Source organism: Amblyomma mixtum, chromosome 3, assembly GCF_055824585.1.
Source record: "Amblyomma mixtum isolate Tamu chromosome 3, ASM5582458v1, whole genome shotgun sequence".
Taxonomy (NCBI): Eukaryota; Metazoa; Arthropoda; class Arachnida; order Ixodida; family Ixodidae; genus Amblyomma; species Amblyomma mixtum.
Window position 1 is genome coordinate 217,198,015 of NC_143014.1, and position 23,923 is coordinate 217,221,937.

Here is a 23,923-nt window from a genome sequence, read left to right on the forward strand (position 1 = left end):
CCTTTCGCAAATATATTCTCTTTCCCTTTGAAAGGTAGACTGCTACTTGTCACTAGTGCAGACTTGTTCCAACTGGCACACACTGCCAGCAATCAGTGTCTTAGAACACAAAAGCTTCCATTTGGCACCTGGTGAAGTACTGTTCCCCAAATTCTGTTTATGGAACAAGACAAAACTTGTGCTGGAAATGCTCACAGACTAAAAAGCACCTATAACAACATTTGCCAACTACCTGCATACCTGATGTTTCGAATTTCCTGATCCATACTGGAAGCTGTGCCTGAGGGTGTGCTCTCGGTGGCGTTCCGATCATCAGGTTGTTGCGACTGTACAGATGGCGTGCCACTGTTGGCTGCGGGCGACTCCAATGTTTCTGTCTTGCGTCGTAAATCATAGAAGCTTCTCTTCTTCACAACACCACTGCTCTCTGATGCTCCTATCTCTGGATGCTCCTTGTTCGATTCATCAGAGTTCTCAATTTTGCAGTCGGTGCACGGTTGCTTAATATCTGCCCTCTCTCGATTGGCTGGTTCCAGTTTCTTGTCCCGATACCTGTGCTCGTGCGTCTTTTTCGATGGTGATGACTCCTCTACCTTCTCCACCTTCCTTGGGGGAGTGTGACACTTGTCACGGTGCTTGCTTCCCTCTTGCGTCAGTTCCTTTTTCCTTCTGCTCTCACTAGGCTTCGACAACAGCTCCTTCTCAGTCTTGCAACGGTGAGACACTGCATCCCTTTCATACGACTCTTTGTGCTCGGCCTGGCCCTTGTGCTGTTTGCGACAGGAGGAGGAGCTCCTACCGCGACATGACGACCCTAGCTTGCGGCTCTTCACTTTCTTGTTGCCCCTTTGAGACGACAGTGTTTTGGATTTGCTGCTCTCCTTGGGCGGGCCAAGTCTACCTAACCAATTCCAACTGGACTGTACTAACGGACTGCCGCCCATAGATCCTTCAGGTTTGCAGGCCTGAGTAGCCAAGCCGCTGACTTCCTGGTGAGATGAAGCAGGGAGAGAGTCCATTTCTGGCACAAGCTGTGAAAGCAAAGCAAATGTTTTGTTATTTTCTCTTCTCTGTGAACAGCTGGAGCAAGTGTTCTCTCACGGTGCGTTGAAGACTTAAAAGCTTGAGAGCACTACAAGAATTGAAAGGCAAAGTTAACACGCAGTCTCATGTGTTCGTCAATATATCACAAGCTACATTTTGGACCCCATTTTTTGTTCTCAAATGGGCAAACCTCCAAAAGCAGGCAGAGCTTTATCATTCCAGTGTTTGTAGTTTTCAAGCTCTCAGCACAACCCACTACAGTAGAATCTCGATGACACAAATTTATACAGTGCCCTGGCAGAGTGCACTGCGTGTAATGGGCAGAAATTTGGATGCTACGAACAACCTCCACCCCAGTGCAGATGACACGAACACACAGGCAGTGACCACACCCTTGAGCACCAGGTATTTGCTTGTGGTAGATCACCGACACTGGGATCACTAGCCGTGCAGTGTACATCACGAGTAGTGATCGCCGGCGCTGCGATCTCCAGTGTCACTTTGGGCTGGTCGTGCACAGCCAATGCCGCGAATCGGTGGTAGCGCGTGACTCTACATAAAGCAGTCAGCCGTAAACAGATCTGCATAAACTCTACATACAATTTTGTTCGTTTTGGACGATATAAGTTTCATAGCCCCACGAGACTCGTATGATCAAGCTTCTACTTTATAAACCTTAAATAAAAACTTAAACATGATACTACTTTACAGACATAAGAAAGCCGACAGCACCAAAACCAAGGAAAGCATAGTAGATGCTTCTAGCTTTCTTTTACAATATGTGGACTTACTAAATGGGAAATTAACAGCCTATTTTATGGCTGCAAGATATAACTGATTATAAAAGCAGAAAAAAAAAAAACATGCTGCCGCATGCAACCCACAAACTCCAAATTTCTGTACGGTGCTCGACGAACCGACCTATGGCGGCGGCAGCTGTCCAATCTTCTATTTTCAGGGGCATCTATGTTGCCTGTAATCTAATCCTGAGAGTATTCATGAGTGCCGCAATCGTCTCTGGCGGCGGACGTAGTTCGTCCTATATCGTCCGGAGCTCTACTACCAACCGAGTGTGGCCACCACATTGGCTCAGTGGTTACGGGTTACAGTGCTTGACTGCTGACCCGAAAGACCCAGGCTCGATCCCGGCCATGGCAGTCGCATTTAGATCGAGGTGATATGCTAGAGGCCAGTGTACTGTGCGATTTCAGCGCATGTTAAAGAACACCAGGCAGTCGAAATTATCCAGAGCCCTCCACTATGGCGTCCCTCATAGCCTGAGTAACTTTGGGACGTTAAACCCCATAAACCATAAATCAAACCACCTACCAACAGAGCTATGCCAGCAGCTGTCTTACCTTCGATTTTCTGGAGTACTTAGTAGCATGTCCTGTGTTACCCTGAGTGTCATGAGGAACATGACTGAATGGTGAGGATCGAAGCTATACAACAAACCTCTTATGCTACCTGCGGCATCAAGGCTGCCTGAACCAAGGCCCTTCATTATGACATAGACATGAAGCACCAAACCGACAGCACCGACAACACCAACAACACCAAAACCAAGCAAAGCATAGGGGATGCTTCTATCTTTTTTTTTATATACATGTTGTTACTCAATGGAAAATTAATAGTTTAAATATTTCATGACTGGAAGCTAACTGATTAGAAACAGAAGGGAAAAACAACCACATGCCGCCAGTGGGATCCAAAACCACAACCTCCAGATTTCAGAAGCTCCTTATTTGGTTACCCTTGTTTGCTCAATAGCTTAACGATGGCCTCCATTTTGGTCGCCTTGAGGCCACAGGTAACACAAGAGGGTTCTCACACAGCTTCCACCCTTACCGTTCAATCCTGTTCCAAGTTACATTCGCGGTACTACAGGACACACTACGTCCACCGTCATAGACAAGGCTGGTGCTGATGAACCGTCTCAAGGTTAAGTTAAAAGCAACATAAGTGCCTATGAAACCAGAAGATTGGCTGCCGCCACAGTAACTAAGTTGGCAGAGCACTGCATGCGACATTCGAAAGTCGTGGGTTCGGACCCCACTGGCAGCATGTGGTTGTTTTTAGTGCGAAAGCGCTCATATGGTCGTCAGAGCTGAGCAAAAATCTTCCTTGTGCATCGCTCCAACTGTCAAGCCAATGGTGAGCAAAGACTTTCCAGCAAGACTTTGATTTGAGCTAGTTGGTTGTAGCATGACATGGTTTACGCAAAAAGCATACTGGCGCTAAAAGACTGAGACAAAACACACAAAACAGGACTGGCACTAACCTTCACCGAAGTTCATTCATGGAAAAAAACCACTTAATAACCACGCAAGTAGGCAAAAAGATAAAAGCAAAACAGTTACAAGGGGTGATTTAACAAAGGCACACGTGCCAAAAGGACCAGTGCAATGATTATAACGCTGACAAAGACCCACTAAGAAAACGAGTCTCTTCATATGACAGCGACACAGATGGCTTGCCATCCCGGTTTTGAAAACACTAAATTCATTGCAAGGTCTAACACAGATTAGAGCGTGAAATAATAGAAGCGTATTACATCACGCAGAGGAGCCATATCTGCATAAGCAAGCCATCTGTGTCACTCTCAGATAAAGAGATTAGTTTTCTTAGTGGGTCTTTGTCAGCGTTATAATCACTGCTGTGGTCCTTTTGGCATGTGTGCCTTGTTAAATCAACCTTTGTATCTGTTTTGCTTTTATTTTGTTTTGCCTGCTCGTGTGGTTATTAAGTGGTTTTTTCCATGAATAAACTTAGTTGGAAGTTGCCGCCAGTCCTGTCTTGTGTGTGTTGTCTCCGCATTTTAGCGTCAGTACGCTTTTTGCGTAAACCATGCCTTGAGCAAAGACCTTGCTTGTGCATCGCTTGTTGCGATAGAAGCAGTGACACCAATGTTAAGCCTATGTATAGCTACTGTGTGTATCTTGCTTGTGCATCGCTCGACATCCAATTGACGTCCAACCATATTCGAGCGTGCCCAACACAATGGCGGCCTCCAAATTTGGCCCGGGTCATTTCCAAAAATTTGGCCCAAGCCAACCCCAAAAAAGTGTGTTGTGTGGTGCTGGGTTTTAAGGTACATAGGCAACTATTAGGTTTAGGTTTATTGGGGTTTAACGTCCCAAAGCGACTAAGGCTATGAGAGACGCCGTAGTGGAGGGCTCCGGAAATTTCGACCACCTGGGGTTCTTTAATGTGCACTGACATCGCACAGTACACAGGTCTCTAGAATTTCTCCTCCAAAGAAATTCTAGCCGCCGCGGCCGGGATCGAACCCGCGTCTTTCGGGTCAGCAGCCGAGCACTATAGCCGCTGAGCCACCGCGGCGGCATAGGCAACTATTAAACAAGAAAGTTGGGCTAGTTGGTGGTGGACAGCTAAGGCCATCATGTGCCAAGCTCATGGTATAGGAAAGTTTTCTGCAGTTTTATAGAAATCGTCAGTTGTATAGAGGGCCTAAAGCTAGTAATACCTAGTGAAAGTAATTTTTAGAAACGGCTACTAATAAAAGCTTCAAAGGGACCCTGAAATGATTTTGATGGGCATATCCTTGCGCAACAGATCTGCAGAGGTAGTCTTTGAGGGTATTCGAATCACATTTCAAAGCTCTGCGTGCACCCTATAATTCAGAAATAATTATTAAAAATCGCTGCTCGTAGTAGCTCACAACCAATTAGGACGACACATCTCACCGCATGTCCCCTACCACGATGATGTGAGTGGGCATAAGTGCCAGCCTTCAAGCACGATCCATCTGCCCACTGACGTCTCCGGGGAAGGGGATGCGTGGTGAAGTGTGTCGCCCTAATTGGCTTCTGTGTCACCCTAATTGGCTGCGAGCTACTGCGAGCAGCAATTTTGAAAAATTGTTTCTAAATTATAGGGTGCATGCACAGCTTTCAAATTTGACTAATACCCGCAAGGACCACCTCTTCAGCTTTGTCTCACTACAATATGGCCATTGAAATCATTTCAGTGTCCCTTTAAAGAGGGTCGGGTAACATCAATGGCCATCCTTGGCTGGGCAAAGATCTCGAGGCTTCCAACCAATCAAATAAAGACGTCAGCCTTCTTCTCAGGAGTGAGAAAGTGGCTGAGGTGCATTGTAAAATCAAGTGAAGCACTGTGTAATAACTCACAATTTTTGAAGAAAACCTGCTTCTCTTAGAAAGATATTAACATAAGACATGCCATTGTCACTTAAGAGCAGCGCTGGGTGAAAAAAATACTTAGTTTTTCTAGTTTTGAGCATGCGAATAAAATATGGTTTATTGTGAGCTCGTCTCCACATCTTTCACAAACAGGTTTGTCTTGCATCGTCAGTAAGCAGTTATGTGTCAGGTGTGCAAGGCGACATAAGATTACTTCAAAGAGGCGTTCCTGGTGTCTGCATGACTTCCATTCCCCCAAGATGGGCTTTATGAAGTGTGGTTTGTTGTTCAGTTCATTATCCCACTCTTTCTGACATTTTTTCTTCAATATGTTATGTATCAACCTCATGTAGTCTTTATAAGGTATGTTCACATTTTTTATTTCACCACCCCGAGCTCGTACAGCAGCTGAGTCGGCACTTTTGCTACTGCTGCCCTGTTTGCGGACTTGGCTCAGGACCCAGCAGAACTATCAGCAGAACAGATTTATCTCGATTGATTACATCCAGGAGGTGCAGATTCTAGGCTGTTTCAGAATGTGGTAGCAACTTTGCCCGCCATATCTAGAAAGCTCACTATCAGCTTCAAATTGAGGGCGACCAAGAGTGGCAGGCATTCTGTTCGACAACCGCCGAGCACACTTGTTGCTACGCAGCCACCGAGTGATTCAGTCCATTGTGGGCGCAAGTCAGCCAAAATAAAGAGTTTTGTTAAGAAGCTATTTTCGCCCTCTTCCTGCTCTCCGGACTGCAGTCATCACTATGTGACAGTATGTACAGGTAAGCATTGCTTTTCTGTTTGCAAGGGATGGTTCATTTGTTTCTACACATAGACTGTTCATGGGGGATGTTCTGTATGCACCAGTTACAGACGCAGACCCAGGTTTTGTACAGGATCCAGTTCTTTTGAAGTATGATGGTCTTGCAGACCCATACTCAATGCATCCATACTCTAAAGTGGACCGTACTATGGAGCGGTAGATCTGTAAAGGAACCTATCGGAGCCCCAGTGTTTTCTTAAGGTACTTTCAGTATAGTATTTAAGGATCGGGAAGCTTTCTTTTTGAGGGTGTTTATGTGAGGCAAGAATATGAGCTTTCTGTCAAAAGTTATGCGTAGAAATTTGATGTTGTCGTTTTACTTGCAGAACAATTTCATTCAAGTGCAGGGTCGGATCAATCTGCAAGCCTCTTTTGAGTGAGAAAACGACAGCGCCTGTGTTTTGTGGAGAGAACATAAATCCATTTTGGTCTGCCCAAATCGCTAATTTGTTGAGCGTGAGCTGTACCTGTCCCTCGCATGTTGATATGCTGGAAGATGTAATAAGGGAGTAATTACTCATTGGCATCCACCCAAGCGCAGCCATATGGCTACAAAGGAAAGCTGTACAGCTTTCTCAGAAACTTCGCAGTTAAAGAAAAATTCGTCCTGGTCCGGGGTTCAAACCCGGGACCACCGCTTCACCGGAGCAGTCGCTCTACCAACTGAGCTAACTGGGACTGCAAGGTTAAGGTAGGGCGAGAGCGAATTGATCAATAACTCGAAGTGGGAACAGTGTTGGTCAAATGTTTTGGAGAATCCCATAGAATCCATTTGTGATTTTTCGTGCAATGTCACGAAAAATCACAAACTTCCAGGTGGTATCATAAGCCTTTTCCAAATCAAAAAGTACTGCCGGACAGTCAGTGCTGTTTGTGTATCAACGCTTCATGGGCTGTGTTTCTCAGACAGATGAGACGGTCATTTGTACAACATGCTTTTTTAAATGTACATTGGTGGACATCAACAAGTTCGGGTGATTACAGAATAAACATTAAATTTAATATTTAGCACACTTTCAAAACTTTTGGCAAGACAACTCGTAAGAGCTACTGGCCTGTAACTACCAGCCGAGGTTGGTGGTTTTCCAGATTTCAGGCATGGCACAATCGCAGCCATTTTCCACGCCTCTGGCATTTTCCCAGACTGCCATATTTTGTTGAATTTCAGAAGAGCTTCTACAGCATCTTCGGAGAGGTGGGCAGGCATTTCATAATGTACTTTACCATGGCCCAGTGCTGCCGATCTGCTGGCTGACAGTACTCTACGGATTTCATGTAGTGTAACCAAATTATTGTAATGTTCATTTGTACTGCCACTTGTCGGCAGTTATTTTTCACTGGTGTTCTTGTACTTAAAAAATGATTGCGTGTAGTGTGACGTAGTGTGAGAACTAGAAACTGTGGAGAAGTGTTGTCCTAGTTTGTCTGCCAGTTATTAATACAATCGCCGACCGATTTTTCGGACTCAACAGGACCTGAAAAATGGTCTGAATAATCGAACAGTCCGAAGAATCCGTGAACTGAAAAAAAAAAAAAAACTTTTCTGCGTAAAACCGACTTTCAAAATCGCGAAAATCGCCGCTCCCCATGCTCAGCCTACAACGATATTAGCCTCCATCTGAGTCATAGCCATGCTTTCGTCACGTCAGCACCCCATCACATCATGGTACCAGACAGTGCGATACGGCCGCAGTCATGCCACGAATGAATGCACTTGCTTTGCGAAGCAAGAACAGTCAGTTTGCATGGGGCAATGACGCTCGCGAAGACCGAGAGGTAACCCACGGGTAGCCTACGGGAAGACGCGAGCGGAAGTGAGCGCCTCTGAATGCAGTTCCCCCTTCCCACCTCTACAGCACTGCGACGGATGAGCCATGCCTTTTGCTCTCAGATTTTAAAAATTTATGAGGTTTTCGTGTGCTGCATATCTTCGAAAAGTTCCCCAGTCTTTGTTTTGTTTCCTTTTTGCTTCTCTGCATTCTTGTGTGCACCAGGGCTTGTTATTTCATCGTATTACTACTCATGACTGCGGAATAGCTAGACGTGCAGCCATAATGATAAATGTGAAAATTTCATTGTGTTTGTCAATGTTAAGATTATACGAAAATATTTTCTGTAGACTGGCACTTTCTCAAAACAGTGGCCAGTCCACTAAGTGCAAATTCCAATGGCGTGGTTTAGTTGGTATGATTTATGGTGGTGATGAAAAAGTTAATTACTACCGGAAGGTGACCACTTCTATGTGGGTCGTCAAGAACATCCCACTTAAAATCGTTAAAAACAAAGAGGGAGCTAAAAGACAAGTCTACGCAGCTCACTTTTCCTGAGGGTTGGTTGGTTGGTTTATGGGGTTTAACGTCCCAAAGCGACTAAGGCTATGAGAGACGTTCCTGAGGTTGGTGAGGAACATGTGGATTTGCCTTTACTGAGTAGGCAAACATTATTGCAGAGAATAAAATCTATGATAGGACTTTTAGTGCCTATTCACTCCCCCAAAACAGGAACTGCGCATTAAAATCACCAACTACCAGATATGGCTCTGATAACTGATCAAAAAGTGCTTCTAGGTCATGGAGTGTTACTGTGAGGCGAGGTTCAAGATATACTGAGCATATGGTAATTGTTTTAAAGAAAAGCACGGTGACTGCAACTGCTTCATATTCCATCACAAGCTTGATTTCACAGGTGGCAAAACCACTCTGAACTACACTAAAAACACCTCCAGAGAGCCTACTCGCGTGCTCACAGTCACGGCGAAAGACTTAATTTTTAAAAATATTTGTGTAAAGGTACAAAGTTGGTCTCCTGTAGACACAGTGCTACAGGAAACAGAGAACTTAAACGGTCTGTTGCATCACTATCGTTATTTTGAATTACACAGCAGTTCCAGTGGATAAGGGACGCCATGATAACTTTGGGGGGATGTTTTCAGAGCCTTAGGTCCCTCCTTGTTGAGAGCCTGTTACTGGATTTTTTTTTTTTTTTGTCATTTGCGCAGAGGTGAGCTCTGACTTGTCTCCATCGCCCTACTGGAGGTGCTGGAGTTCCGCGGAGAACCCATGGGCAGGGGGTTAAGGGCTGCTCCCAAACGGGGCAAGCCATGCAGGCTAGTGACTTGGCGGCCGGTGGGCCTTTTTTCGGAGCACAGATAACAGCTAACAACTACCGCTGCGTATTTTTGCGTATTCTACTTCAGTCGACTATGGCAGGGTGCAGGAGGCAAGGGTCAGGACCAGGTGTTTCATTGGAATTTCTTTGTTTTCTTTGCGGATGGTAATTCTGTGTACAATAGTCACATTCTGAGGAAACAGCCCCTCAAGAATCTCTCCCTTTTTAAGGTGCAAAAAGTCATAGTCCGAGATGACCCCGCATACTGTGTTCAATGATTTGCTTAGTGTGACGGAGACAGGATTATCACCAAAGGCTTCAATGTTCACAAGCAAGCTTTGATATTTAAGCTATGTCGAGCAGTTCGAGCAGGAGGTCAGCACTAGCCAATTTTGTCAATTTGTATAGAGGGCCCAAAGAATCTGTGAGAACTTTTGACATAAGTAGCGGGGATATTTGTCTGGCTGGCTTTTCTGCTTCTTTACTGCGAACAATGTGGTATTTTGGAAAAGTTTTCTTTTTGTTGAAAAACTGAGAGGTGGCATCGGTCTGCCCTCTTTTCAGAGGGCGATCATTTGAAAGCAGGGAGGCAGCCATAAAAAGTTGTTCTTCGGCCATGGTGCCAGCCACCCACCATGGAGCCCAACTAGGGGACGGGACAGGAAGTAGAAAAATAAGTCGCGCCCACATCAGCTGTACACCATGGCTATAACCAAATATAGGGCAACTCAGGGTAGTTACACCACACAAGGTTAACCCTAGCCGCCTATGGAAAGTGAAAAAATCACGAAGGAAGGAGGAGACAGGAAAGTTCTGAGAAAGATGATAGGAAAGTGAAAGGTGGAGGGGAGGACAGGAAAAGGCGACAGCTGATTTCCCCCTGTCAGGTCAGGCCGGAGGTGCAGTCTGCGAGAAGCTGGGACCAAAGTGGTATGTTGCCTCTGCCGAAGGGCCTTAAAGGTTCAAATGATCGGCATCAGCTCAACCACTAGGATCCGCTTTTCCCCGATGAAAAAATAGTGTAAAAGAAATACGAGGCACAGAAAGGGAATGACGCAGTCTGCATCATTGCCTTTCCGTCCCTCGTGTTTCCTTTGAGCTATTTTTTCATCAAGAATGTTATCCAACTTGCTCAACTTTCGGCTCCCCTTTTCCCCCGATATACCCTACACAGCTAAGCGCGAGTGCTCGGGTCCATGGTGACGCACTGCTCACTATCATCCCCCTGCGGGGATGTCCCGGCGGATGCTCAGGAACCCGTGGTGTCACAATTCATCGACATCTCCATGTTGCAGACGTCTCTGTGGGGAGGGAGGGACCCGAAAAAGTAGTTCATGGCTTTGACATTTCCGCCATCTAGTTGCTATGGTGTCGACTGTGGCATCATCCTTTACATCGCCATGCTTTTGCACGTCACACATCGGTTTAAACGGAGTTAAACCCTGGCTAATTTTTTCTTTTCATTTCTGAAATAATTATTAATTTCCCATTTAGCAATGCCACATATCAAAAAGAAGCTAAAAACATCCCCTACGGTTTCGGTGGTGCAAGCTTCCTACACCTGTATGGGCCTCTCATTTCTCTACCCTGGTCTGCTCAAATCCTTTGTAGAAGTAGAAGGAATCAGGCCTACTCACATTTTCACCTGCACTGTTTTCCACGTCTGAACTGCTGAGATGCTGCTGTTCTGCCTCTCTACTCTCCGGCCTGCATAGAAAATGGAACGGCACCGTGTGAGCCCCAAGAGCTGAATACATCAGAAATGCAAATATGCCAAAAAGAATCAGCTTACCGTATTTACTCACATAATGAATGCACCACTGATTTGACTTTCAAAATATACATTTTTGCCAATACATACGTACCACACCACATGAGCGCACCCCACCTCAAAAATTTTCACAAACTTTCTGGCGAAAGAAAGTGCGTCTGTGTGTCCATTATGTGAGCCAATACAGTAATGCAATGGCAGCATAATCTTTTAGGCTTTTCAAAATGGACATAAATGAAGGCACTAGCTATGAAACGAGTAAAAATTGCATATTCCCTAGGTTAGTCACAAGGCAATACAGTGTTACTTTACACAGAAGCAGATACTGCAACCATTGAGTCACATTGAATCCAGTAAGCTGTACATGTTTTTCATTGCAAGAACAGAATCCTTTTGAATGTTGTATGTTGCATGCAGTTTTCATCATCACTGCTTTTTCCAACACGACATTCTGACCCCACCAGCCTGTGGTTACTGCTCACATTTGCCATTATAGAGAAACACGAAAGGTGCCCACGCCAACAACAGGGAAGGCCACCATGAGTAATTATAACTGCTGTGAACACATCACACCACACAATGAGCCTTCAAATCAATAAACTTTTTTAGGGTGATGACTGTCAGATACTGCTTTGCTCTAATGATCCATTCCCTGTATGCCAGACAGAGCACCTTATACATCTGCAATAATCAGTCCTTTATGCACGTAGGTACCCTATTTCCAGTATACAGCATGCAGTCTGCAGGGCCCAATTTTGCTTGAAAAAAAAAAAAAATTATTTTCCCATAGACTGTCCGCACCTGGTACATAGAATCGTGTAGAACTGTACGCTTAGAGGATGCCGGTGAAGAAGTAAATGCTGTATAGTCCGCACCCATAGACAGTCCACAAAGCCCAAAATTTTAGCTTTTAAACATGTATAACTCACGGACTATATACTGGAATCCGTGGTAGGTTTCATGCAAAAACCTGGAAATGATGCTAACAGCTTCTTTTAATCCTGCGTTATCAGTTGGCTCAAAACAGATCTATTTTCAACCAAAGCACCGCAATTGTTGCCCATACACTCTGGCCTAAAGTCATCTTCGACATTATCATTACATAAAAGCAGCAATACCAAAGATAAAAACAAGTAAAAAGGAAAACTAACACGTACAGCGGTTTGAGAGCACCCTTATCTTCGGGCGTCTTTGGCCTAGGCCCAGCAGCAGGCTTGAAGTAACTACTGATTGCTCGCTGATTGCTGTTCTCAGATTTCCGGGTGTTCTGAAATTCAGCATAAAAGGCAAGTACCATAAAGAGCAGACACCAGAAACCAGCAGCTATTAGGGCTCCTTGCAACTGCGCAGTCACCTCTGGGCACTGCGAGTATGAATGCTAGCACTGGTAGGGTGAGAAGCACCAAAAAGCGCAATCAGTGCAAGACTGCTACAGATCTGCGAATCAACAGCCTGACTAAGTTTGAATAAAATCATGCCAGGCTGAATCCAGACAATTCAGAGAGCCCATGAGGTTAAGTACACTGGAATAAATTTTGAAATAGATTTTGGTGAAGTCAGGTAATCCACTGATCCCATGGCTTCACAGAACACACCATTCCAGGCAATGCCAATTTAAACAAACCCAAACTATGAGTAATTCCTCAAATGGCGACTTCTGGAATGGATAAGCTCAAAGACAAGACACAAAAATGTTCAACAGTTCATGAGCACATCAAGTGTACAGCACAAGCAGTTACCCTTGCCTGGTATCAACAGCTCAGCTACATGGAGTTCAGTGGAACCTGTGGCTCTTAACCCCCACTGAACATATTGACTGACATCCTATCTATGAATACAAATATGAAACCTACCTGCGCCAATTCAATTTTTTTCAGGCGTCGCATGCTCAGAGTTCGTGTTGATTTAACAACAGACTTTTCAGACATTCCACCTGGGCAAGAAGAAAATATTGAATTACAATCAAAACGAAACGCAAATCCCAATGTCCTCAAAAAAGGAGTAAAGGATACAGAACTGTCAGTCTGGGCAACACAAACGGCTAGCCATACCGTAGCCCTAAACTTACAGATTGACTAATCAATATGTTTGGCTTCTTCTGCATATCACTTACAGTCTGGCCGTGGCCGCAACGCATACGAGCGCGTGTTGGGCTGTGTTTGCATATCGAAGCCGACCTTGACGTCACCTGCGGGAGAATGACAGAAAAAAATAAGCAATGATTCAAAAAGACACAAAATGAAAGTACTAAATTTATGTAAAGTGCTATGAATGTAAATCCAAAATTACTGTCATATAAATGGCTTGTAAAGTTCCGTAAAATGTTGGAGATGAAAGAACACTACACCACACATCTTTGCATTTTTGTCCGACCTCCCAAGGCATGTGTGGCCACATTTGGGAAGTTTTCCATTACACACCTCTGTTTCACTGGCTGAATGAAGTACCACTAAGTTAATGACAATTCAATCTTCTAAATGCATTGGTGTGTTTCCTCATGAGTGGCTTCTTGGCAAAGTACAGATATGCATCCCATCTATTGGCGACACTGAACGCACAGTTTGCCAGAAGGGGCCTCAAGAAATGCACAGCTATAAGCTTCATCTGTTTTAGTCAGTCTATCCCATCTTGACTGTCGTTGCACTTCAACAGTTCTGACGTACAGACAGCTGAAACCACATGATCAACCAACGGTGAGAATGGTTTTGGAAGGGTTGAGTGCCTTTTCAATATTCTGATAGCAAATTCCCTGAGACCATTGCAAACAAACAGCAACTGCTGCGAGGGGTAAAAGCTCACTTCCGTTCTAGCTGCATGTGAATACTAAAGTCCATTTATTCACTCATTACCCCGGCAATATAACCCCGAAAGTATATACAGCTGGAGACCTTTAGTGAAGGCATGAATAAAGGCAGCACAGTTGCATCCAGTTGCATGAGCAGCTTTTGAGAGCTGTACATCTGGGTCTGCCTTCGCAGATGTCTCAAGAGGCTGTACGAAAGACATTACAGTGAAACCTCAATAACTTGACGTTAATTTGATAACTGGGAGTGCCGAAGTGGTCCTGGCCAACATCCATGTAAGGCGTTGGACACTTGCTAATTTGGACACGCTCCCAACCACAGGCCACATCTCCGAGTGACACTGCAAGCGATGGTGCTAATACCAAACATCATGCCAAAATACTAAATCAGAGAGTTGCCCACACATCTCTTATGACAGGCAATGGTAGGAATGATGACATTCGGGGGGCTTTGACGGTGAAAAATTGTGCGCCCACATAGTTTCAGTTTTTCTTTTCAGAGTTTCCGAAGAAATGGCGCAGTAATTCTCTCATCTTGGTGGACACCTGAACCGCACCGTACAGGAAGGCAGGAATTAGGAGTGAAAGAAGAAAGAAGAAAGAGAGGCTGTAACGAAGAAAATGAAAATTGTATTTGAGGAAAGGAAATTACGCAGTAACTGTCTCACATATCTCGGTGGACACCTGTCAATACGTTTGTAGAGGAAGGGAGGAAGTGGGAGTGAAAGAAGAAAGAGAAAGAGGGGCCGTAATCAAAAAAATTAAAATTGTATTTGAGGAAAGGAAATTACGCAGTGACTGTCTCACATTCGCTCCTCGCACGTGTGCAGTTGGGGCTCTCCGGGGCTCCGCGAAATCGCTCACACCTAGTGGAGTGTTGCTTCCACAACAGAAGTGTCTTTCTGCCCTGTAGTTTCAAAAGGGCTTCAACCCGCGCACGCTCATGAGCTCTTGTGGACAGGTATTTTAGAACAATACTGCAGCAAGTCATATCTTCAAACCACATTGGTATTTTTTCACAGAATAGAGCAGAAATAAGGAGCAAGGCTAGTTCTCTGCTGCTTTCTGCTGTAGGTAGGAGAGTTCGGACTCAAAAATGTCTTTTGTAAGCTGTCCGAGCTCCTCCTTGTACCTATCGACAGTTTGTTTTAGGCACAGGTTTGGTTTCCGAGGCGTCTCTCTCCTTCCACTTCCCTTAGCTCATTCAGTGCTGATGTAACCTGACGTTTGCCCTCCACTTTACCTGGACACTTTTTATCGTGCTTCTCGTTTTGAAAACTTGGCGGTGTGCCTATAAGGGCATCTTTTTTAGTCAAAGGCAGGTTCATGATCATCGGAGATGGCAGCAAGTTTGAGGTGGTTGTAGCTAAAACATTCACTGGCTCTTCAGAACCGGTTCTTTTGTTTATGCTTGCCATGCTCCGCTCTCGCATTACCTTCAGCTGCAAGCACTGAGGGCAGTCATCGAAAACTGAGCGTACCCTATTTTTGTCAGCCATCGTGGGAACCGATTATGCATTTGTATGTTGACAGAATTCTATTGGTGTCACATACACAGTCAAACCCATTTATAGCAATACCGGTTAGAACTGGTTATTTTGGCGGTTAGAACCTCCAAGATAATACTGGTTAGAACCTCCAAAATAACACCAATACAAAAATCTGACCCTTTGAACTTCAGACCTATATCACTAACTAGCACAGTATGCAAGTTACTGGAACATATTTTAAGGCACACAAATGTTTATCTAGAGGTAAATGACATTTTAATGCCTTGTCAGTACGGCTTTCATAAGGGCCTTTCCAATATTACTGAACTAACTGAAATAACACGACATATCCAAAAGCATTGATAACCAGAAACAAACTAACCTTACATTTTTAAACTTCTCGAAAGCATTTGATCGCGTCTCACATACTAAACTTATTGCAAAACTTAACTAATTCTAAGAACTGGCCCAACTCAAAACTGGATTAAAGACTATCTTAGTAATCGAATGTGTTATATCATGATTTCAGTTTCGAGACCAAGGATAACTTGCCTCAGTGGGTGCTGTATTAGCGGCGCTGAGTCTATTTAAGGCAGCACACTCTGAATAAAAAGGGCTCTCAATGTGGGTCCGCGTCTGCGTCAGTGTCTCTCTCTCATCAGGCCGCCGTCGCGGCGTGGCTTTCGTGGCGGCCACGCCGACACAACATTCTGGCGACGAGGATGGGATACGAACCCATGCGGGCAAAGCTTTTACATAGTCGACAACCTCGCTCCTTCACTGACATAACTGATCTTCAACTATCTTCTTCAAACTCCTCTTGCAGTCCCCCTGTTGTGAAAACTAGGGTGTTCCGTAGACAGCAGTACGCGAAACAACAAGTGGATGTAAAGAGGAGAGCAAAGACTCCATGTGTACAGATTGGGAATAGAGTAAGGGTACACCTTCCAGGGAAACGTCCTAAGTATGGAGGTCCTTTTACAGTACTGTCCATGGTATCGCATAATGCATTTAAGCTGAGTGATGGAAATATTTGGAATCCTTCCAAATTAGTCCTTGTGCATGCAGAGAGCAACAATAATGGTAACCAGAACACACAGTCCTCTGACAATGCTCCTCTGTTACACCAAAGCTCTCAGTCCTTTCCATAAGATTCCTACCTTGGTAGCTATCCCCATTCCCGCAGTGCAATCATCTTCAGCCGGAAGGAGAGATGATCAGGTATGCATTCAAATTCCGACTGATGTGCCCAGTCAAAATGCTATACTTAAAGCGCTGACTGCTGAGCGCTTCACACTATCTGAGGAATCTGTTCAGGCACCAGGTCTACATCCGCCTGTGGTGCCCAGCCAACATGAAGTTCTTCTTTCGCCTGATAGGTGTGTAACTAAACCTAATGGTTCAATACAGGCACCTTCGCCATGAATGACTGATGTGCCCCGTCCCCATGCTTTCTCTAAAACACCTAATGCTCATGTCTCCGAGCCTTCGTGCTCACATGCAGGTCTTCAAAAGTCATCGCTCCCTGCTGTGCCAGAGGGGTGCGCCACTGAATCTCAGGACTCCGGATTACAATTTTTGCCATATATTCTTGTTTAGGTTGTTGTACTTATCAATGTGTGCAACACACCCAGTTTACTTATTTGTTCTACGTACCATTCAGAACCCTTCCTCTCACAGTACCTGATGAGACTCACAGGATCAAATATTAAATAAAAAAATATATATATATCGGATAAAGCAATGAACAACCACAGCACCGTCAGCTTCTCCATGTGTTCTATGGTAAAATAAACCGCTTATAAAAATGCTGTCATAGTACATTACCGGTTATAACAATTGAATGTAGTCACTGACAGCCAACCTTAAAGGATACAAAACCATGGTCAACAACAAAAGTGCGCATTGTTGTGAAAGAGCACAGACCTCCAGTTTCAGGAATTAACCAGCGGACTCTTCCTGCTTTCATCCGGGTTGCGTTGGTACCCGCAAAGACTAATTAGCCACTTCACTGTCGACTGGCGAGTCCCGGGGGACTGCTTCTATGATAAAAAAGCTTGCTTACTTTCACTAACATGCGGGATTCCTACTTCTGCAGAGTTCCACCAGAACAGCCAAGAGAGCCCATCCCAGACCCGCCCATGCAACGAGCAACGCACGCCGCAATTAACAAAGTCTGTCCAGTTCGGGGACGACACATCACCCGCTTCGCTTTCTTACTTTGCTGTCCACTGTGCTACTGCCACACCAGGAAGCTTGAGACGGTTCCAGGAACCGACCGAGAAAAGTGACGAGAAAAAGGAAGATTCCGAGCTTTAGCACTGGGATATGCGTCGACAACTCTGCCCAACGGCCGCGCCCACGAAACCTGCTGTGCTTGGCAGGAAAAGGCGGGAACCGGAGGTGGAAACGCTATAAAAGAGTGCCCGTTTGCCTCATCGAGAGGACTTCATCATTTCTTACCTTGTACAGTCTCATTTGCACCATGATGTAAATAAGTGTAAATAGAAATGTCTTGTTGTTTTCCCTGAGTCTCCCTCCCAGTCTCCTCATTTCTCTTGCAGGGCACCACTGTGGACCGTGGCACGCAACAACATGCCTGCGACGAGCACCTGACCATGCAGATGGAGACAGTGGGCACGCCGAGAAGCTTGCATGCCATGGCAACGCAAAGGAAGAGAAAAGATTTTCTCCTGTGCAAAAGCAGAGGAGAAAGTGCGGGGTCTCTTTCAGTGGAGCAGTCCATTACTTTGGGGTGCGCAGCTTAAAGAAAAAGCGCTAGTGCAATATTGTTTGCATTCTGTACGTGGACTGGCTGAGAGAACAAGCGCTGCCCCATCCTCCTTTCCAGTACTACATCGAGGTTCCCTACACCGTATGAGGCAACTTTGGCAAGCAGCATGTGTGCGGTTGCTTGACTGTGCGGTCAACCCCGAGGAACTCCCCAGCCAGCTTTGCGTCGAGCGGTCCCAGATGATGGACATCCGACGCTTCTTCAAGTGTCAGCGGGTGTCTGACGGAGTTTTATCCAGCTGCTCAACTGAAGATTCTAGAGTGTCACGTGACAACGCTGCTGCATTTCACCAGAATGATGCAAGCTTTCATCAGCAGACAGCAGCTAAGGTCGTCGACTCCATAGAAGAGACTCCACCAACGGTGAGCTCCCGTGATGCAGTAACCCATGATGATTCCCTTTCTCCTTGCTTGGGACCAAAATTGCGGTGACAACCGCGAAAAAGCAACTAACCTGTCTCAAGAATGCGACTTGGGAGAGTTTATAGGCAAAGCTGAATTCACAGGCATCCCAAACTATTTGATGTTACTAAGCAAACAAGGGAAGGGGATGAGGGGCTCGTTATAAATATGACAGAAGCCAACAGCCACAGAAACCAAGGGGCACAGGGGATTTTTTTTTTAGTTATTTATTTTGTGGTGTTGATCAATTTAGAATATTACTGAATATGTTATCGTTTAAAGATAACTGATTAGAAAAGCAGAAGAAAAAACAACCACCTGCCGCCGGTGGGATCCGAACCCACGACCTCCGAATTACGCGTCCGGTGCTCTACCTCTGAGCTACGGCGACGGCTGTCAATTCTTCTGCTTTCGGGGGTATTTATGTTTACAAGTAACCTAACCTTGAGAGTGTTCATCAGCGCCACCCACGTTCACAAGCGGCGGACGTAGAACGTCCTGAGTTACCGCAGGTGTGACGTAGAACGTCATCGAACGGAGAGGGTGGAAGCTGCGTGAGAACCCTCTTATGCTTCCTAAGGCGTCAAGGCTGCCAGAATCGAGGCCCTCGCTAAGCAATTAAGCAAACAAGGGAAGGGGATGAGGGGCTCGTTATAAATATGACAGAAGCCAACAGCCACAGAAACCAAGGGGCACAGGGGATTTTTTTTTTAAGTTATTTATTTTGTGGTGTTGATCAACACTCTGATGAACACTCTCAAGGTTAGGTTGCTTGTAAACATAAATACCCCCGAAAGCAGAAGAATTGACAGCCGTCGCCGTAGCTCAGAGGTAGAGCACCGGACGCGTAATTCGGAGGTCGTGGGTTCGGATCCCACCGGCGGCAGGTGGTTGTTTTTTCTTCTGCTTTTCTAATCAGTTATCTTTAAACGATAACATATTCAGTAATATTCTAAATTGATCAACACCACAAAATAAATAACTAAAAAAAAAATCCCCTGTGCCCCTTGGTTTCTGTGGCTGTTGGCTTCTGTCATATTTGATGTTATGTCTACTTACTAACCCATGGTCGCCAAATGTTACGTACGACTTCAAGAAAGATGCAACACCTGACAATTTTTCACTACCAATGGCTGGCAGATTACACTCCTTGGCTTGCGTACTAAGCAACAGCGAAAGGTGCCCTTTGTCATTTTTGCGTTACTTTTCCTCCGAAAGTTCACCAGGGTGCTCAAGGCAGTTTTATCGTGCACGCTTTGAGTAACTAAAAAAATGCACGAGGCGTGCAGTGACCATGTAAAACCCAATAGCACCAGGAGGCAATGGCTGCATCACAGAACTTTATGAATATGATGACTGGCAAGCAACTACACGTTGTGCAGCAGCTGAGCAGAGCACCACACGAGCAAGTTCAAAGAAAGTGCAAAAAACTATTTCCTATAGTTTCCACCATTATCTTTTTCACAATGCATGACTAGCCAATTCATGGGAAGCAGTCTGACAGTGGAGTCTTCAATGATCTCCTTGACTTTCGGATAGAAGCTGGAGATACTCGACTTGAAGAACACTTCGCTTCGTCTGCTGCCAATGACTTCCGTCCGCGTTCAGAACAAGATCATTACAATCTGTGGTGACATCCTGAGAGAGCAAATAGTAGCCGAAGCTAACACAGCGTTTATTTTTCCATCCTTGCGGACGAAAGTGCAGCTATTAGAGGAACAGAGTAAATGTGTGCAGGCATTTGCTTAAATAACAAAGCATGAACCGATGTTTGCATTCGAGAGCAATTTTTGAGATCTGTGGAGCTGGAGCAACTGAACTCTGCTTTCATCGCTGCTACGATCTTGAAGTTTTTAATAGATGCCGGGCTGATCCTTTCAAACCTCATTGGACAGGGGTAGGATGAATGCTCTACAATGGCTGGAAAAGACGATGGAGCGAACAGAATAACACAGAAAGAGCTTCCAAAGGCACTATTCTTCCACTGCGGAAGTCACAAACTGAATATCGTGATCAACGATTTGAATGAGGTCTCTGAAATTCTAAAAACAATAAAGGTCATCAAACAAACCACAAACTTCTGTGAAAGCGTGCTCCAAAGAAAATTGGTGCCCAACATTCCAATGCTACGTGAAACAAGACTGTCTGCAAAATATAGGTAAATAAGGATCTTCTCCCAGCATTACGTGGCCATAGTCTAAGCACTCAAGGAGCTCGCTTCAATGGCATCAAGCTCTAACGCTGCAACTAGGCAATGAGCTCATATCCTCTATCTTGCAACAACAAGCTAATCTTTCATCCCTTGCTTGCACACTGTAGCGAAGTACAGCATACGACTGGAACCAGCTACAAACGTTTTGCAAAGTGTATCCATGGATTTCCATTCTGCACACAACCACATCCCTGAGTTGCAGAATATTTTTCGCTACCACCAGACTAACGCTGAAGAGCAGTTCTCTGACATCATGAGCACAGCAAGTGAAGCAGCCAATCGCAGAAATGTGTTGATATCTGTACCAAGACAAGACTCTTGTCAGGCCCACCGAGACAATTACGGGATTTAGTTGCTGGAGGCATACTATCGCGTGGCAATTGACTCTCCCACTGTCTCTTTGGATCGCCAATTTTCTGAAAGCAATGCGAAGAGCTTCAAACTTCTTCAGCTGCGTCCAGCAAAGATGAAATATTTGAGCCGTGTTGAGTTTGTTGCTTTCACTGAAGAACTCCAAGGCTATTACTGTATTGAAGACTTCAAGGAAGAGGGTATCTCATGGTACGAGATGTGGAGAAGCAAAACTGGGGACTCGTCAGAAAGAACGTAAGAACTACTGCTTGAGGCCAAGGCATTCTTCCTGTCTGTTGCAAAAGCCATTGAGGCGGTTCTGGCCTTGCCAGTTACCACTTGCACTGTCGAACGCTCCTTCAGTACAATGAGAGTGAAATCCTGGTTACGCTCAATAATGACAAAAGACAGGCTGGACAACCTTTGTATGATGAGTGTGCACCGAGAGTGTGCAATGAAGCACAAGGATGACTATCACTCTTGTCATCACGCAATTTGCCCAGAAAAACCCGAGATGTCTGCAGCTGCTATTCAAGGAAGACTGATGTACTGCAGTTACATGCTGGTGAACATATTAGCTATATTCGATTCAGAGCTGGTTTGAAGGTTTGAAGGTTTATTTCCGCAACTAGGTGTTGCGAGGACAGCCAGGGAAAAAGCTGTATAGACAGCTTGAGAGGTCCTGGCTTCCTCTTACAGTGCAGCATTGACGGCGGCAGAATAGGACATCAAACAAATTGTAAGAAAAAACTCGTACGTTCTGTACATAGAGTGACACATGTACTTTCAGTAAGCAGAACATTCTGCTTGTAAAAGAAAAAAGAATTATATTAGGTCAAAGAGACTATAAAGGCAAACACAGGGAGGAGAAAATAAAGGACAGCAGAACTGACAGGTGCACTCAAAATGGTAATAGCAAGAAAAAAAAGAACTACACGAATATTTGGGGCAATTCTTTCAGAGAAATATTGGAGATATCAAGATTCTTGTGGCAGTACAACTGGTTTAGAAGTGTCGGTAAGGTATGCTGCAACATTTGTTTGCCATAGTTTGTGCGGCATTTCTTAACATTCCAAGGCTCTGCTGCGCGGGTATCATACACAGTTCTGCTTTGCTCTAATCTAACAAGTGTAAGTAAGAAGTCATCATTTTTCATTATAGCGAGTTTATATTTATAGCACAGCCTATAGTTATACATGGATTTCATTCGAATAACGTTGTGTCGGTGGAAAAGGCTCGCAGTGTGGAAGAAATACGGCACTTTACATGCAATGCGTATAATACGTTTTTGTAAGACAGTGAGTTTGTTAATATTTTCAGCTGTTGTTGTTGCCCACACCATACATCCTCGTGGCCATACATCCTCACGGCATCAATCCTGAAAAGTGCCATTACTGCCAGCGCGGTGCAGAACCAGTTCCGTGGTGCAGGTGCAGCACATCAGCAGCAAGGAGGGGCTCAGTTCTCACGTGCATTTTTTGTGTGCAGTCGCTTTTGTGCCTAACAGGACTTTAGTCGGCCATAGAGTTGGCCATGATCCACCATTGTTGTGGAGTAGTTCTACTCTTCCAACCGTAAATATGACGAAACCGACTCTGTGCTGTCTTTTGCAGCAACTCACTGTTTGGACTGACCGCAGCCAAATTCTGGAGTACCATAAGAGCACAGTTGCAAGCTACTTCAATTTCGAATTCACGAGGCTCTGCAGACTCTAGAGAGATGTAAGAACTTTTGCCGCGCTTCAAGGCCCTTGCATATTTTTCGACGCCTAGGGGAGGCCGCCCACAAATCACCATCAAGAACCCGCCTCACTCATTGAGCTTTTGATAAGCAGCGATTTAAAAAAAACAAGTACTTCGGCAGCGCCAGAGCGATTCCTAGTTGCTTGGCGTGAGCCCCAGCGTCCCCGCAGCCGCATCAGAATGACCTGGCAACAGCGAACCAGCAGCGCCTACCTGCATGCTTAGCGCAGCAGGCAAAGGTATCGGCACCAACAAAACATGCTCGGATTCGCCCTGACCGTAGTTTGCCAATAGCCCACAAACCATTTTGCGTCGTCTGAAGAAAAAAAAATTTTTAACTCACACGCACATGGATGGCCTGTCACAGCATGGAAGCTACAACACAAAATGCAGAAAGCTACCTGCTGTCACGGAGATTTCAGCGCCATTTTGTCGCAAAATGACATCAGACCCATTGACAACAGCGAAGACCTCCCTCAATTCGCCTTCAATATTTACGAGCATGTTAGCGTCGTGTGCTGAAAGCCGTCTGCACGTGCGTGCACAACTTTTATGCACCTCTTTGGTGGCTGGTGTCCTGGTTCTTTCCACCACAGCAGCACCATTCCTGCGCCCAAATGAATCGTGGATGGTAGTGCAGAGGGCGCTGTGAATCGAGGGCTTTGGTGCAGTACACCATGAACCGGAGCAGGTGGTGTAGAGAACCACAGCTGAATCAAATGCAGCTATTGTTTTGTGTGCTGGTCATCAGTTCACATGAGTCAAGAGCCCGGACACAGCGAGACCGACCATTCTTCTTCATGAAGTGATAGTAACTTTTCACATTTTGCTTATTAAGTATAATTTTTTGTTTATAAATAAAAACCAATGCATGTTCTCCAAACCTAGCACTAATCTGCTGTTTCTAATTTTTGCTTCAAGTGCATAGTTTAGACCACAAATAGTGCCTTTTAGGTGCTAACCTACCACCTCCCCCATCACCAGCCATTGGAGCACGCATACTGCGCGGTCTTCACTGCGGTCTTACATGAACATCAATGCTGCTTTCGCTTTTCCCACGGCAACCATAAAGAAATCCTTTCATCGTAAAAAAAATGATGGTCAACATGGCTTTCCCATGGAAAATTGCATGACTGGGGTTGGATTTAAATCTGCCCAACATTAAGGGCTCAGTTCAAGTGTATGCTGCTATGCAGCACCCCCCATTCGCAGACGACAGCT

The 23,923-nt window shown here is 45.1% G+C and overlaps 1 protein-coding gene across 5 annotated transcripts in view; it reads right to left on the reverse strand.

Moving 5' to 3' along the window:
- The window catches only part of LOC149353679 (uncharacterized), a 52,208-nt gene that overhangs the window by 14,145 nt on the left and 14,140 nt on the right, over positions 1-23,923 (reverse strand). For all 5 annotated transcript variants that reach the window (XR_016291025.1, XM_089582723.1, XM_089582722.1 and 2 more), the window contains 5 exons: positions 13,023-13,097; positions 12,763-12,842; positions 12,067-12,176; positions 10,776-10,845; positions 241-1,031 (listed from right to left, as the gene is read on the reverse strand). Coding sequence is in view for 4 of the 5 variants with exons in the window: in XM_089582723.1 (XP_089438849.1) it covers positions 241-1,031; positions 10,776-10,845; positions 12,067-12,176; positions 12,763-12,842; positions 13,023-13,097 (1,126 nt within the window). In the remaining variant the exon portion in view is untranslated. The remainder of the gene's footprint in view (positions 1-240; positions 1,032-10,775; positions 10,846-12,066; positions 12,177-12,762; positions 12,843-13,022; positions 13,098-23,923) is intronic.